Source organism: Ascidia mentula, chromosome 1 (genome assembly GCF_947561715.1).
Source record: "Ascidia mentula chromosome 1, kaAscMent1.1, whole genome shotgun sequence".
Taxonomy (NCBI): Eukaryota; Metazoa; Chordata; class Ascidiacea; order Phlebobranchia; family Ascidiidae; genus Ascidia; species Ascidia mentula.
The window spans coordinates 5,811,033-5,827,636 of NC_138566.1; the positions used below are offsets into that span (position 1 = coordinate 5,811,033).

Here is a 16,604-nt window from a genome sequence, read left to right on the forward strand (position 1 = left end):
TATTTTTGCACGTTGGGTTACGCAAACCCATTCATTGCTCGAAATTTTATTTGGAAAAAAGTACGTTATTGTTAACATGGCTGGCAGTTGGGCAAATTTATTTACCACGAAAATCGAAAGAGGTCAAACAGATAGGAGATGCTTGGGAAAGCACAAACCGTTCTGGCAAAACTGGTTACTACAAAAACCCAATTGTTTAGTGGCCGTAATTCATCCTTACCATGTCAGCGAGAAGAGCTTTAAAATGCTGGACTGCTTCCTCAAGTCGATGCTTCTGTCTTTCCGTATCTATCTCTCGACTCATTTCAGCTTTTTCCTTTTCCACTTGCTCTGCGCGAGCTTTCAAACTCTCTTCCGCGCGTCGCTTCCGTGCGGTTTCGTCGCTCTCATCCACCTGAGGGCAATGTTACATTTTTTGCGATTACGAGACTCAAATTTCACCTTTTAAATTTACAAAAACAAGCCGCTGTATTATAAAGATATTATTGCCGTGTAACCGATCTTATGTCGCATCAGCTTACTACAGATATGCAGCGATCCATGCCACTAGATTTCCCACGCACTAATTCCTATTATATATATTTTAAAAACAAATCCCAATACAGGATTACATTAGGGATGGCGACACACGCGTAAGGCAGCAAAACGTACCTTGGATCTGGAGGCAACATACTCCTCCCACCATTGCTCCCGCTGGGTGGCGCTCGAAACAGCCGAATAACGAGAGTCCGATTCGATCTTTTCCTTCGCTTTCGACCACCGATTGTACTTGTGAACACGTTTATCCCCCATAAGATCGAAGTAATCTTTTTTGATCTGGCGAAAAGGTGTGAAAACGCGAGTTATTGCGGAGATCTGAAGAGTTTCGGAAAGTTTGGGATTGGAACGTGGAGAGTTGCGTGGCAAAGCGTGAACGGATTATTCATTCCCTTTTTCGGTATTTGTGCTGTGTTTAGTGCTATTATCTGTACTGTTAAATTATCTGGACTGTGGAAATTGTTAAATTTCTGAACTACTTCCCATAAACAAGCTCTTGTTTCATTTTGAGCAAATCTGTCATGTTGTAACTTCAACGCAGGTTTTGTTCAAAAGTAATTGCTTGTTTTAAAAAATGTTTTAATTAAATAAAAAAGTAGCGAAAAGTCGGAACAAACCTGCAAGTTTGCAATAATGTTACAATGTTACAGAATTATTTAAAACAGTTTTTTTTACGTACAAACTTTAGTTACAGGTTTATGCAGCTGTTACCCACTTGTCTTTACCGGTCAAAACTCAGAATGCAAAGTGTGTGCGGACCGTAGTTTGTGCTACGCCATTGCCACTGTACAAGTAAAACAATATGACAGATAGAGAGCGTCTACCTCAAAAGTTATTCGTGTCTTATACATGAACTCTGGACGAGACTCCGAACCTGGTAGTGCTTACGCGGGCGGTCCGGTCCAGCTAAAAGCTCCATGTAAGAAGACAAAAGAACATGAAAATCTTGCTACCTTCTTTAAGTAGGTTTGTTAAACGTTAGTCAAGGTTGTTAACATTCGTGCAATTCCTCAAAGTTCGGATAGGACTTAACTGACTTAATAGTGGATTACTCTATTAGGTAACTTCTAGTTTTCGTTAAAAGTTAAATATGCGGGCAACACATGAATTTGTAACAATTCTGTGCTGTCCATAGTAAACTAGCTGAATACAGCCAGCATTTAAACGCAAAACACTTTTGCAACATTGTGATGACAATTTGGTGCAGCTCGGAGAGCCACAATCGCCAATTATAGGTTTTGGTGACCCCGAAGCCCGGTAATTGGAACGAAAATCCCCGTCATACTTTCTCCGCCTTCAGTTTTAATTCTTCTTCTGCTTGCTTCTTGGTTTCCTTGAGATATTCGTTAAAAAGCGCCTCGCGGTCTTTCATTTTTTCGACAGCTTTGTATCTCGGGTCTCGTGCGTGGCGACCGGCAAATTCGCTGAACCCCATCCTAGCAAACAGAAAAAGTCCTGTTAAAAAGTTGGAATGATATGAACTACTTAGATTTGACACCCTAAATATTTAGAAAAAAGATTTTTTGAAATTAAATCTTAAGTCCTAAAACTTCGAATTTGCGCACAGATTTCTACTGATTGTTAGTCTGGTATATTTAACAAAACACGAAAAATGCAACAAAACACAAGAAATTTTTTCACCACCAAATTTAAACATGAACAACATAAATTTTGCACCTTTTAGTGGAGTTGACTTCGGAAAGCAGAACTTTAAATTCTTCCCTTGCTTTCAAAATCTGAGCCTTCTTTTCTTTCCTCTCTATGTCAGCTCTTGTCCGCACAAACTCATCAAAAACCTGAAGCAAATTTGCGACAAAATTAGCAGCAAATAGTGAAACGTGAGATACAAAACGCACCTGTTTTCTTTCTTTCGGTGCAAGCAAAGTATATCTGGGGTCAAACACAATTTTATGCAGTTCCTTTTCCCACGTAGAAAATGCTGACACCTGGTGTATAAAGTGATGTTTGTTAAGCCATCATTGACAACGAAAAATATGGCTTAGAATTTGCTGAAGAATTTTCTTAATTTGTTGATGAAGGTTCTCTTAACCCAACCATATATAAATTGTGGTAATGTATCCAAAAAAATAAAGGAAATTGCATGGTAACCTTTAAATTCAAGACTGTAAATAGTATTTCTTCTTGATTTTTCAATTGGTTATAAAATAAATAGACACAATCCAGATAAAATTGAACAAGGTGTACCAATAAAATATTATTCTTGAACAAACCTGTCTTTCCAAGAGCATGTCCTTAAACTTGATAAGTCTTGTTTCAGGAGGAAGTAAACTCCTTTCCTTCTCACCCTGCTTCTCTGCTTCCTGAATCCTCTTTTCTTCAGAATCAACTTCTCTGTTGCAGAATAAAACAAAGAGTGTTGTCAGGGAGTTCAGAGGCAAACTTGAATACTCAAAGTTAGTGATTGGTTAAATTAATCGCTTTGTCAAAAGAGTTTACTCACTTCACAAACATGTAAAACTATTAGCGCACCACTTGTTATGTTAAGTATTTGGAATTTCCTTTTATGAATAAAAATGGATTCACACCAATATTATCTTATTTGCATAATCATGTTAATATTCTGCATAAATTTTGAAACTAACTTTAATTTCTTCTTAGCTGGTTCTTCTTCACCCTTTTCTTCAACATCTTCAATCTTTTCTGGTGGTTCTGGTTCTGCAAAAAAAAAACACAAACAGGAAACCTCTGAAGAGTGAAAAGGGATATGTTTCAGAAGCTTTTTTTCTTTAACCTCTACAACTAGCTCAAGTTAATTCAGCCTGAATGTACATACATGCCACGTGTGAGGTTATAAAGTGCAAATGTGCACATGTAGGACTTTCAAAATATACCTTGCCAAGATTTGATCAAAGAAAATTCGAAAAATTCCTGAAACTTCAGACAGTCACAGGGTTTGGCACCAATGTCATTTCCTAAATATGCACTAAACTACAAACGTTTTCCCTAGAGCCTATTGGGAAGGAGGTACTGTGTTGGAATGATGAGCAAAGCAAAGTGATTGGTTAAGAAAGATTTGCTCTACAGTTGCTCCCCTTCAAAGTGGTGAGTACAGAAAACTAAAAGATCTAATATGCAGGAAAAGCAACGAAAGAGATAAATGCAAATCCACGCAAGATAGAGTAACTACTGACTGGAATGAAAAGGTCGTGTATGAAGATGTCATGTAGGAGCAAGTACAGCAAAAGTTTAACTTAGGAAAAGTTTGAAAAATCCTTTACCTAACCATCACTGAACGTAGATGACAGCTCCAAACCCCTATATCTGTTCAACATCTAGGTCCACAATGCAGCTTGACACATCGCAAATGATGACGTCGCTGTTGTGCTGCTATCACATGACACGCCCCTGGCTTGTTGCTTGATGTTGTTGTTGTTGTTGTTGTTGTTGTTCCCTTCTGTCTGTACGGATTTTGCAAGCAGTTCACTTCAGTACTGATGATGAACCCAGTAGAGTTTGAAATGTTTACTAACTTAATATGATCAAAAGCATTTTAGCTTTGGCTTTCCTATTTAGACTGATCAGCTCCAGATTAGTACTACTACCAGTAGAAGAAATAAACAAGGCGTCTAAAAATGTACTGATGATAAGGCAGCTGTGTTCAAAATGTCTACCAAGGATGATTAAGTTTTTTGCACCCAAGCAAGTGTCAATGCATGATGAGCAAACCAAAGCACTTCCAGCATCATATCACTGAGTGCTTCAGGTGAAATAACAACAAAATTTTTCATTGGAAGCTTCGAGCCTACCCCTTGCAATGTGCCTGTTGATACGAAGAAACTTTTGTGGATTAAATAAACAAATGGTGTACAGAATCCATGTGTATTATGGTCCTGTAGAAATGCGGTTTTACAAATGAAGATATGTTGCATTCGAAGAAATAATGATTTGTATTGGCTTGAGTATTGGCATGCCTCTTCGCCCTTGGGAATATATTAAGACTACTATCAATCCACTATCGTAGCATCCATTCCTAAATTTGAAATAGATATCTCGAAACCAATGCCCAAAGAAATTAGACCTATTTTGCATCATTTTGCAAACAAAGTACAAAGAAAGAAAATACGCGACTTTATAAAAATCAGACCTATTTTGAATCTTATTATTCTGCAGTTTGAAAATGAAATAGTTTTTAACCTAAAAATAGTGCAAAAAAGGAAACTATACACATCAACTATAATTCAACCCGAGAAAGCCATTAAAATGCAAATTGTAAAGTTTTATTTATCAGATGCAACAACTTCGTATTGCTTATATTGGAAATTATACACTTGAAAATCTGTGATCAATCTGAAGAAATTGCCTTTTTCTGCCCTAGTTGCTTCTGGTCAAGTACAGACCATCTTTTAGCTTTTTCTAATTCAGAAGAAAATTTACCAAAAACCCACAATAAGGATACGGATGTATTTTTCTTTATCCAAACTCCATATGGGTTTAACTAGAAAATAAACCAGGATCATGTGGGACATTCACCATCAGAAAAAAATGCCACACAAAGAGAGTAGCCCAAGTAATTGGCACAGACCAACTTCGTAAAACCTTCTGGAATTTAGTGAAGCTTTTTATGACAAAAGACCTGGCTCTTCAATTTTTCTTGGAAGTGGTTTTGTTTGGGACGGCAATAATCGACGAGGGTATTAGACCTGGCTTCCTTAGATTTTACGGCCAGAGGCGGTCTTTGGACCACAGTTCGTCGCAGTTCAAACGAACCAGACAACTAGTCTGCCACTGGACGGCGATCTCGCATATCCACCTTCAGCCATAATTACCGAAGAAAATCCTTGCACTGTTAGAAAAATCTAGCAGAGGCTTGGTTTTACTTTACTGGTCATGAAGACAAGGTAAAGTGCTTGTGCAAGGGTCAAACCATTCATGCAGTGAAACCTTAAACTGTAGAAAAAGGACATTTTGATGAGCGAATCTACTGAAAGTAGTTGTTCTCGTTCATTCTCAATGAGAAAACAATGGTGAGGCTCTGATCAAATATTGTTAAACCTGAAATCTACTATAGACAAGATTATTCAAATGTAGTTGAATGTTTGCACCCAACCCAAAGGTAAAAACGCCTTTACAGTATTTAGTTGGTTGACGTGTGTTTATATTAAGTGAAGAGTGAAGAAGTATGGCGTTGGAATATCTGGGAAGCAGACAATGTGGCGGGTTCCAGTCAAAAGCAATTGGAAATGGTTCTGTATATTTGTGACAGTATTGCTCAGAAATACGTTTTTCCTTCATGAGGTGAAACAGTCTAAATTATTTTTTTGACCTTGCAGCATTAAGTATGGCTGGTGGTACCACCTGGTATGCAATATAGGAACTCTCCTACTCTCTCATCGTTATAGGATTTTGAACCATGGTGGCATGAATGGAATTGTTGGCCGCATGAAAGAGCTTGTACGTTTGGTATAGAATCTTTACCCATTCGCTAAGGTATGTAAAATATTACATAATCTTTTTATATTTTTAGTTATACGCCATGTTGCGATGCAGATCTTCAATGCAAAGTTATGGTGTATAAATAGTGTTGGGAGTTTCTTAGTAAAATGTCGAGCACCAACTTAAATTTGGAAAGCAACAGAACTTTTATGCTGTATGTGGGAGTGGTGGTGATGAAAGATAGAAATGTGCTGTGCCATAAACGCTTTTTCATTTTCAAAATTTTTCTTTTCTTGTCGCCACATGAGTTTTCGTTTAATCCACTTGTGTTATGAATATAAAAATACGATTCATTTAAAAACATTAGCTGTTTTCCGTTAAAAATTACTTGGGTTGTTTGAAAAATAGTTTGAGATCTGGCTACAAACCTTTGCCACAAATCGCAAGATTTGCATTTTATGAAAACCAAACTTCCCATTATATGTTTTTTAATTCCGAGATTGAAAGGGCGCAAATTAAACGGGCTCCCCGAAATCGCTGAGTTGTACGACCAAAAACATATCGCCTTGGTACGGAAGTATATGGATATCGCTTATCGTGCTCCAATAAAGCGAAAACGTAAATTAATCGTAAAAGAGCGGTTCCGATAAAACAATTGGGAAATATTTCGCGTCCAACACAGATAAATTTTGCACGCAAAGTAAATGAAATAAATAATCATAAATGCTTTGCCAGCGCTTTAGAACAACATTATTTGACCCGACGGTGCTGTGCAAATAATATGCCAGCAATATTTTCTGCAAAAACAAACTCTATTTGGTATTTTTGCTGGCATTTCTCCAGAAGCTCAATCGAATGAACTATTTTAATTGGAAACGGCTCTCCTTTAATAAAACTTTTTGGGGGAACTTATTCGCCTTTACAGGACTACTCTACAAAAAATATGTGGAAAGTTGCAAGATTTTCCATCCGCGCACTAAATGCGATATCATGTAGATAAGACGTTTGGCTCGGTGATAAACACATAGATTCGGTCCAACACAATTTGAAACAGCAATATCCCAACATAGACGGACTGCAAAGTGTATCATATACGTGGCAAATAGAACACGTACCACTTAAGAAAATATAAAAGCAATCCGTTTTGCAACTATGATGAACGTAATTTAAGACAAATCCAAAACGACCTAGAGCCAACATTTCATCCTAATTTTTAAAACGTAGATGATCTAAAACTAAAACAACTAACATATATTACAATTTAAGATTAAGAGCACCCCTGTTCAGCAGACCGCAGACCAATGTTCCTGGGCTGCCGAACAAATTGCCAACAATCCTGGAGATACCTGGATGAGTGATTTTGTCCAGCCTGTTGGCACTAAGCTTTCGGTGGTAATAACATCTGTTATATATTTTACACTTGAACTGTTTGTGACTGAAGAATACAACAACTATAATGTATGTTGATTATATGAAAATTGCCCAAGTGATTGACACGGACCAACTTCGTGGCACCGTTCGGAATTTCGCAAAGCTTTTTATGACAAAACACCTGTCTTTATTTTCGTGGAGTGGTTCGGGATTTAGATTTGGAAAACAAAAATTCTACACTTGCATTGTTGTTGACTGATGTGACCAAAGATTGCGGCGAATGCGACGTGGACGAGTTTGTTAGTTCAAAACGCGACGGGTACTGGACTCCAAGCACTTTCGCGCAGAGTGCAAGTTTTAGTTTACCTACAGACCATTTCGATTATATTATCAAATGTATTGAAAGGTAGATACTGTACAGGAAAGGAGTGGCCGGAAATCTTTCGATGCGCATTCAAGGACAGTAATCCGTACTGTTCTTTTGGTTGAGGAGCAACATGGTAATTACTGGAACAACTAAATCCACTTATTTAAAAGGATCAAGATTGGAAAAAGTTATACAAACTGAATGTTCCCAACAAATCTTTGCGTGTTCCCAACAAATCATTAGAACAAACAGTAAGCCACGCTTGTAGAAGTGAGCTCGATATTAATAGTTTGGCACGCAAAATGGAAGCGGCGTTCTAAAAGTTCAACAACGCGGATGTTGACAAACGTTGCTCGCAGATAATCGAACGCAGGGGATTATGGAAAAAAGTCAACAGGAATTAAAGCGCACTCGGTTCAACGGCAGGAAGCTTAACGGACTGCACGGGTTTGCAAAAATTTACGACGACAAACACCAAGCGCTTGTAGTTAGGAAGATACTTCCAAACTCCCAACAAATCTTTGCGTGTTCCCAACAAATCATCAGAACAACCAGGAAGTCACGCTTGTAGAAGTGAGCTCGATATTAATATAGTTCTCCCATCGTTCAGGGTAGACTTTACCAGCAGGTTGACGGTGTGGCATTGGCCCTGTCTTGTAGAGTAGATAAAGCCCTACAGAAGACAAATTTAGCCGACAAACCATTGGCTCTATATAGATGTGCGCATGACCTCTTTTTCGTTTCTCAACCTACAGTCAATTTATGAAAATAAGCTTGTGGAAAGACAACGGGCCAAACTTGTTTGCGATGGTTTATGGCGAAATTGGCGCTTTAATGAAAAAATTCGTGATAGAGGATTTTGAATCGTACATGGACAGATGTTATTCTGTTATGTCCATTAAAGGCGGCTACCAACCTACTAAACCTTTTCATGTGTAAAACGACTTTGGGGATTAAATAGATAAGAAAAGCAAACAAAAAACAGGAAGTCATTTACTCTTGTGAGAAACCATTTGCAAACGGCGAAGCTCTGTCAAATATTGGTAAACTAAAAATATGCTATAGACAAGATTATTCAAAACTGGTTGAATGTTTGCATCGAGCCAACGGTAAGAACACCTTTTCGATTATTTTAGATGGTCGACTTGTGAGTGGAGAAGTATGGCGTTGGAATATCTGGGAAACAAACAATGTGGAGGGAACGGTTGCTGTATATTTCCGACAGCAATGCTCGGAAATACGATTCGCCCTATGAGGTAAAACCTTCTAAATCAAGCATGTCTGGCGGTACCATCAGGCAAACTGGAGAAGCTGTTATTTTTACCTTAGAGGCGTTTTGCCATGGTAATAAAAGGCAGTAACCTGTACTGCAGTGTCGTGGTTATCGAGCCGCAACAGCAACAAAAGCGTGTTACCCCAAAAGGCACACGGTTTAGAAAACTATATGAAAGCGTCAGTCAAACTGATGATGACATAAGTTTTTGTCGAAACGTCTTATTTTGACATGACAGTGTTAATAACAATATGGGCCAGTCTATTTATACTCAGTATATGAAAGAATTGCAATATTGTCCCGTTCATAAAAACGACAGGAACAGCATGAAATGGCATCTGGTAATAGAGATAACATGCCGCCAAAATACGTTTTGCAAAATGCAAGAAAAGCGGCCATTAAAATCGATGTACCACCGGGTAATGAGGTGGAGGCGCTTATTGCGATTCAAGATAAGCAAAAGAGTTCTTTTTCGAATGAGAAGAATAAATAAGTTGGTACTTTAAAACACGTTAACACGTCGCCGAGTACAATGCTTTGGTCACAACAATCTTTGGAAATTTTCACGAACGAACTATGCACGATATAATGTACATTGATGCAACCGGAAGCGTTGTTAAAAACAATCAAATCATTCGTATTTCTACGCCTATGAAATTGTAGTCAGAAATCCCACCGAAGGCACCGCACCTTCAGCTGTTACGACATCAAAAAATCGATGTACTATATTGCTTTGGTCACAACAATCTTCGGAAATTTTTCACGAACGAACTATGCACGATACAATGTACATTGATGCCACCGGACGCGTTGTTCAAAACAAAACAGAAATCATTTGCATTTCTACGCATATGAAATTGTGGTAAGAAATCCCAAAGGCACCGCACCTTTAACTGTTGCGACATACGTCACCAATCGGCATAACGTTACATCAATTTCACATTTTTTAAAAGTGATGAGAATGAATTTGGCGGAAAGACAAAATTTAAACTTGAATATATGATAGAGGATTTCGAATCGTACGTCGATAGGTGTTATTCTGTTGTATCTGGAGCGGTTACCAACAAACAATTAAACGAAAAACCGTTTCTTCATTCATGCACGAGTCAGTCATCAAAACTATCCCTCATGAGAATGCATAGTTTCGGCGAACATGAAAGCGCGACGCCTACTTTCTCAAGTCAAAGCACTTGTAACGCAGATATCGTATGCAAACAGCGCAGATATCAACTATGTTTGCGGTAGAACCAGATCAGGTAACCTATGACGAGCGTAATTTAAGACAAATCAAAAACGTCCAACATTTCATCCAAATTTTTAACGTAGATGACCTAAAACAAAAAGTGCCAACAATCCTGCAGATACCTGGATACGTGATTTTGTCCAGCCTGTTGGCACAAAGCTTTCGGTGGTAATAACATCTGTTACATCTTTTACTTATAACGTATGTTGATTACATGAAAATTGCCCAAGTGATTGACACGGACCAACTTCGTGCCACCGTTCGGAATTTCGCAAAGCTTTTTATGACAAAACACCTGGCTTTTATTTTCGTGGAGTGGTCCGGAATTTTAATTGGAAAACAAAAATTCTACACTTGCATTGTTGTTGACTGATGTGACCAAAGATTGCGGCGAATGCGACGTGGACGAGTTTGTTAGTTCAAAACGCGACGTGTACTGGACTCCCAAGCACTTTCGCGCAGAGTGCAAGTTTTAGTTTACCTACAGACGATTTCTATTATATTACCAAATGTATTGAAAGGTAGATATTGTACAGGAAAGGAGTGGCCGGAAATCTTTCGATGCGCATTCAAGGACAGTAGTCCGTACTGTTCTTTCGGTCGAAGAGCAACATGGTATACTTATTTAAAAGGGTCAAGATTGGAAAAAGTTTTACACGCTGAACGAATCAATGCCCCCGCTTAACACATCCAGAAATGCTTGGAAATCTGGAAATAGGGATGACGTAACATCCAAAAGAGGTGTTAAAGAAAGCACGGAAAATGGCGATCAGGGTAGACCTTCCGTCCCAAGCAGGAATTACAACCTCTTGCGATTATGCAGGATGAACAAAAGGCCGACGGCGTTAACGGTAAAAGGAAAGTTGGCCGAACGTTATTGAAGATACTTTCAAATTCCCAACAAATCTTTGCGTGTTCCCAACAAATCATCAGAACAAACAGGAAGCCACGCTTGTAGAAGTGAGCTCGATATTAATATAGTTTGGCATGGCGGTGTTGCGTGCGCAAAATAGAAGCGGTGAATAGTAGGACAACTTTAGATTACGCGGCCGAAAATGTTTGGTTTAGCGACAAACGTATAGATGCAGCGCATTGCGTAATACCTAATCATACCTAATCAAAGTACGTTGGCGTACTCACGTGCAATGGATTAGTTACTGACGGACACCCCACAAAAGAAGTTAATCCAAATAATTAATGATCATAGTAACTATTGGGTTACTGTTTTAAATGTTTTCTCTTTAACCCAGGCCCATTTTTGTAAATTTTCCTAATTTTTGTCTTCAAGTTCAACACTTCATAACTATTTTTCTATAAACGCTAAACGAAAACATAAAACAAATGAAATGTCTGAAATTTATTGAACTTTTCATTTATCGCATTTTTTTGCATTAAAATATTAGTTCTTATTTACTTATGTTAAAAAATGCAACCCCCTCTACTAAAAATGCTAGTTCCTTTTTTAAAATTGCTTTAACTTTTTTTCCTTATCGAATTTCAAAATAAACCAACTATTACATGAATCTGTGTGAACTGCAGACACCTGGCTGGGTAATTTTGCCCAGCCTGAAGGGTTTGCAGGTGACTTGGACACAGAAGAAGCACTGCCGATCAATTTTATGGAATTGTTTTGGACCCCAGAATTCTGGGACATCATCGTCACCGAAACGAACCGGTACGCTGATCAGCAAAATTACTCAAATGCCCACAGCGGGACAGCTGAAAGATAGTTCCCGTTACCGGAAGTGGACACCTGCGACTCACGATGAGATCAAGGTTTTTTTCGGTCTCCGTTTTGCCATGTCCTTGGTTCACAAGCACAGCTTATTGGCAGTCATCATCGTCGGTCACATCAACACCAGAATTTGGAAAATACATGCCACGTAACCGGTATCAAAATATAAAATCTTTCCTGCATCTCGCCAACAATGCTGAGAGGAAAGAAAGAGATGAACCTGGCTGTGACCGGCTTTTCAAAGTCAGGCCTGTATTGGATATAATTTTGCCACAATTACTTCCTGCCTGGCAAAAATCCGTCTCTTGATGAGATGACAATTCCCTTCAAGGGCAGAAGCAGCATCAAGCAATACAACCCCAAGAAACCATCAAAATGGGGTTATAAAGCTTTTGTAGTCGCCGACGCAACCAATGGCTACTGTCTTTTTTGGAAATTATACACCGGAAAATCTGATGAACTGCCGGAGGGAAATCTGCCCAAAACCCATCATATTGTAAAAGACCTGATGGCACAACTCCTGAATAAAAACCATGTAGTGTACATGGATAGTTATTACTCATCCCCTGCACTCTACATGGATTTGGCCCAATGTTCCACAGGGTCATGTGGAACAGTTTCGTGTTTTCGAAAAAACATGCCAGAGGGGCTGAAGCCAACAAATCTGAAATTGAAGGAGATGATCCTATGTTTATGCGGTCCGGGCAACTCCTTTCGTGTACGTGGCACGACACGAAGCGAGTCACACTCCTAAGCACTGTGCACAATAGTGGTTGTGTGGAAAAGTTATACTGCGTGGACCGCTACAACAAACACATGGGAGGTGTTGATTTGTTGGACCAGCGGGCAAAACCTACATGTTTCCACACCGTTCCAGAGAAAGTGGTACAAACGTATTTTTGGCATGATAGTTAGTGTATGTTTTGTAAATGCGCATGTTATTCATCAAAATGTCAAACCTCCAAACAAAAAAATGTCATTGAAAAAGTTTACTGAATCTGTTGTTAGTAGCTTGTTGAGTTTCAAACCATCGCCTGTAATTGCTGCATCACTTCACCATCTAATTGTAAGAGCCGAAAGATATCGAGATTGTGTTCATTGTTCAAATAGGTCATCGGCACGCAAACGCTCATTGTATAAATGTGAACTTTGTTCTGTAACCCTCCTATGTATATCACCCTGTTTTAGAGACTACCATGCCAATAGGCTATAGAATGTTTTTTTTGTACAAGCCACCTATTTGTTTTTTATGAATACAACTAAAAAAGTCACCCTTTTTGAAATTTCTTTGTTATATTTTTGGTCATAGGGTGTTTGTCATTGAAAACGGAACACACCGTTGGAAATGTATGACCCAGCCTTAGCCACAACATGACAGAGACAGTCTAGAAAAAAGACAAGGAAAAATTCAGCTGTATGAAATTGAAGCTTTCCTAGTTACTGGGTGACGCCCACAGCCACACCCACTGCTGTTTGATTCTTGAACAAATTGCATGAATGTGCTTCCATATATGATGCTTTGATAGCAAATTATGCATCAAAACCAAATCATCAGCATGGAACTTTTTGTGGATATGTTTTGGATATACCCTTTCGAAAACCATTGGTGATTGTTATCAATTAGAGGAATCAATTTCATTTTATTGAGGGTGGCATCCCATTGCAGTTACTTGGTAACGGTGGGATCCATCTCTCAGAATTGATCTTCATTTTATTGAGGGTGGCATCCCATTGCAGTTACTTGGTAACGGTGGGATCCATCTCTCAGATGAAGGTCTACGACTTCTACTAGCACATGTTGAAAGGAATGTCCAATCAAGGAAGGTAGTTAAGGCTTCTCTCCAGGATTTCACCGATTTAAATGCGGGAACAGTGGTGACACCAACTCCGCTGTCCCGAAGGACATATGTATACGACACAACTATTACGAAGAGGAAGAAGAAGAGTCCTAACGCCAATAAGACCGCCTCACCACCGATGAAGTGCGCTGAAGGGGAAATTCCCGGCAAGACGACACTTAAGGCAAAACAAAAGCCTTCGTGTGTTGCATCGATCGACATGGTATCTTACTACTAATCAATTCCTATTCATCCAACTGGAACAACAAAATCCACCTATTTAAAAGGGTCAAGATTGGAAAAAGTTACACAAACTGTAACGAACCAATGCCCCCATGCAACAGGTAGCGTAATTAAAAAACGAAGAAACGACTAAGAAACCCTAATAAAAGAGAAGCACCATTGACTGTCGCAGCGTATGTGAGAAACCGCCATAATATTGCATCTATTTCGCAATTTTTGAAACTTTACAAAAGCGACGAAAACAAATTCATCGGTAAAACGAACGTTAAACTTATAATACGATAGTTCAATGGCACTTATCAGTTCAACTTTAGCCAGAGTACATGGCCGAGGACTTTCATACTTATATAGAACGATGGTATGCGGTCATATCGGGCGAAGCAAGCGACAGGCAGTTAAATCAGAAGCTGTTTCTACATTTATGTAATAGTTACATTATGAAAAATCTGAAATAGTTACGCAGATTGGCGAAACAGCAACGCGCCGAATCGATGTTTATCGTTGGTTTATTAGTAGCCGCGGAAGGATATAAAAGAGATTGAGGAAATTTTGTTTCACATCACATGATTCTGCTTTTTAATTCAAAATATGCGAATCAAGCTAAAACCAGTTGGGATTTGTTAAAATGATAAAATCAAGCGCAAAAATGTTGACCCACAATTTCATTGAACTGAAACTGTAGAAGACATGGACGATTCCTTTTCAACAATCACCACCGATAATCCATTCAAGACCACTTTGGGCAAGTGATAAACCGGGTTAATTTGAAAGACAACCATTCTTTATCAACAAATAATGATATCTATGGTCCTGAATTTATAACAAAATTTACCAAAAATTTCCTTTCAAAAATACCTCGTGGAACGCTTTACTGTTGGGGAATCTAGGTAGTCACGGTAGTAAAGCGCATCGCGCATATTCGAAATATGTTCTAAAATTCCAACAACGCGGATTTGGACAAACGTTGCTCGCAGGTAATCGAACGCAGGGGATCATGGTAAAAAGTCAACAGGAATTAAAGCGCACTCGGTTCAACGGCAGGAAACGGACTGCACGAATTTGCGAAAATTTACGACGATAAACGCAAAGAGCTTATAGTTGAGTTAGGAAGATACTTTTGAAATTCCCAACAAATCTTTACCTGCTCCAAACAAATCATCAGAACAAACAAGGAAGTCACGCTTGTAGAAGTGAGCTCGATATCAATAGTTTGGCGCAAACATGAATACCTCAGATTACGCGGAGCTTTCGGCAGAAAATGTTCGACTTGCCGACAAACATAGATGTGGCGCGAATTCCCTAATGTTCAAAAACAGTTCCAACGTTGCGAACGGATATTGAGACCCGTAGTTGTAGGCTTGCGGAAAATAAGCAACAATATTTAATTGAGTGTAGTAAAGTGTAAAGAATGGTTTCATCCGGAATGTTTCGAGCGCCCCATACCGGATGAAGCTAAAATGGAAGACGTCGACCTTACTAAGTGTTCAAGATATGTTTTAAATATTTTGAAGATTGGTCTCCAGATGTATCGCCTTCTTGTAACTGAAGTAAAATGTCGAGCAACAACTTCCATATGCTGAGTGCGGGGGAGCTTTTGAATATGGGGACACACATCCGGCTCGTGGAACGGGCAAGAAGATATCACTGTCTAATCATAGAATTCTATGCATGGCGGACGAACGAAGACAGTGGCGTTTGTTCAAGAGCGGGCTATGGCCATTCCACATCAGCGCATCACCGGCGGAGCTAGGTGAGACCGGGTTTTATCTGTTTAAATCATAGAATTATATGTATGGCGGACGAACGAAGACAGTGACGTTCGTTCCAGAGCGTTCTGTGTCCATTCATCCACATCAGCGCATCACCGGCGAAGCTAGCGGAGACCGGGTTTTATTTTGATCAAAAGTGAAAATGCTTTTACTGTGGTCGAGGTTTGTTTCACTGGGAAACAAACGACTCCCCGTGGGTGGATCGCCCAATTCGCCAAAGGGGAAAGACTTCGTCCGAACATTTTTGATGAGACACTAGGACGGGTTTGATGTTTGCGGACCGAATTGGGACGTAGATTGTCTCATGCCAAAGCAAAGAAATAATGATATTTTTATGAGTATTGCAATGGCTCTTCATCAACATAGGTTAGGACTTCACCATCAACCTTGTGCTTGAATAGTCTCCACAGGAGCTGACACTTAGGAATTTTGTTTATGTCCATTAAGGCGGATACCAAACCACAACAAAACCTTTTCATGTAAAACAACTTGATAGATTAAATAAATAAAAAACTGATTCCTCAATAAAAGCAAACACAAATGTAAAGTCTGAAAGTTCTCAATTTGTGGAAAGCTGAAAGTTTTCATGTATAACAACCTTTGTGGATTAAAAAAAATTGATTTCTTATCATAAGCAAAACAAAAACAAACATCATGTACTCTGTGAGCGACCATTTGTGAACGGCTAAGCTCTGTCAAATTTTGATAAACCCAAAATATGCTATAGACAAGATTATTCAAAACTGGTTGAATGTTTGCATCGAGCCAACGGGAAAAACAACTTTTCGATTATTTTAGATGATTGACATGTGTGTGGAGAAGTATGGCGTTGGA

General features: G+C 39.0%; 1 protein-coding gene across 2 annotated transcripts in view; it reads right to left on the reverse strand.

Annotated features, from left to right (window-relative positions):
• Window positions 1–16,604, reverse strand: part of LOC145913578 (transcription elongation regulator 1-like) — a 32,075-nt gene that overhangs the window by 1,646 nt on the left and 13,825 nt on the right. For both annotated transcript variants that reach the window (XM_083001307.1, XM_083001299.1), the window contains exons 11-17: window positions 3,141–3,213; window positions 2,769–2,889; window positions 2,394–2,483; window positions 2,215–2,333; window positions 1,823–1,973; window positions 652–816; window positions 221–394 (exon numbers count right to left, since the gene is read on the reverse strand). In XM_083001307.1, coding sequence (XP_082857433.1) covers window positions 221–394; window positions 652–816; window positions 1,823–1,973; window positions 2,215–2,333; window positions 2,394–2,483; window positions 2,769–2,889; window positions 3,141–3,213 — 893 coding nt within the window. The remainder of the gene's footprint in view (window positions 1–220; window positions 395–651; window positions 817–1,822; window positions 1,974–2,214; window positions 2,334–2,393; window positions 2,484–2,768; window positions 2,890–3,140; window positions 3,214–16,604) is intronic.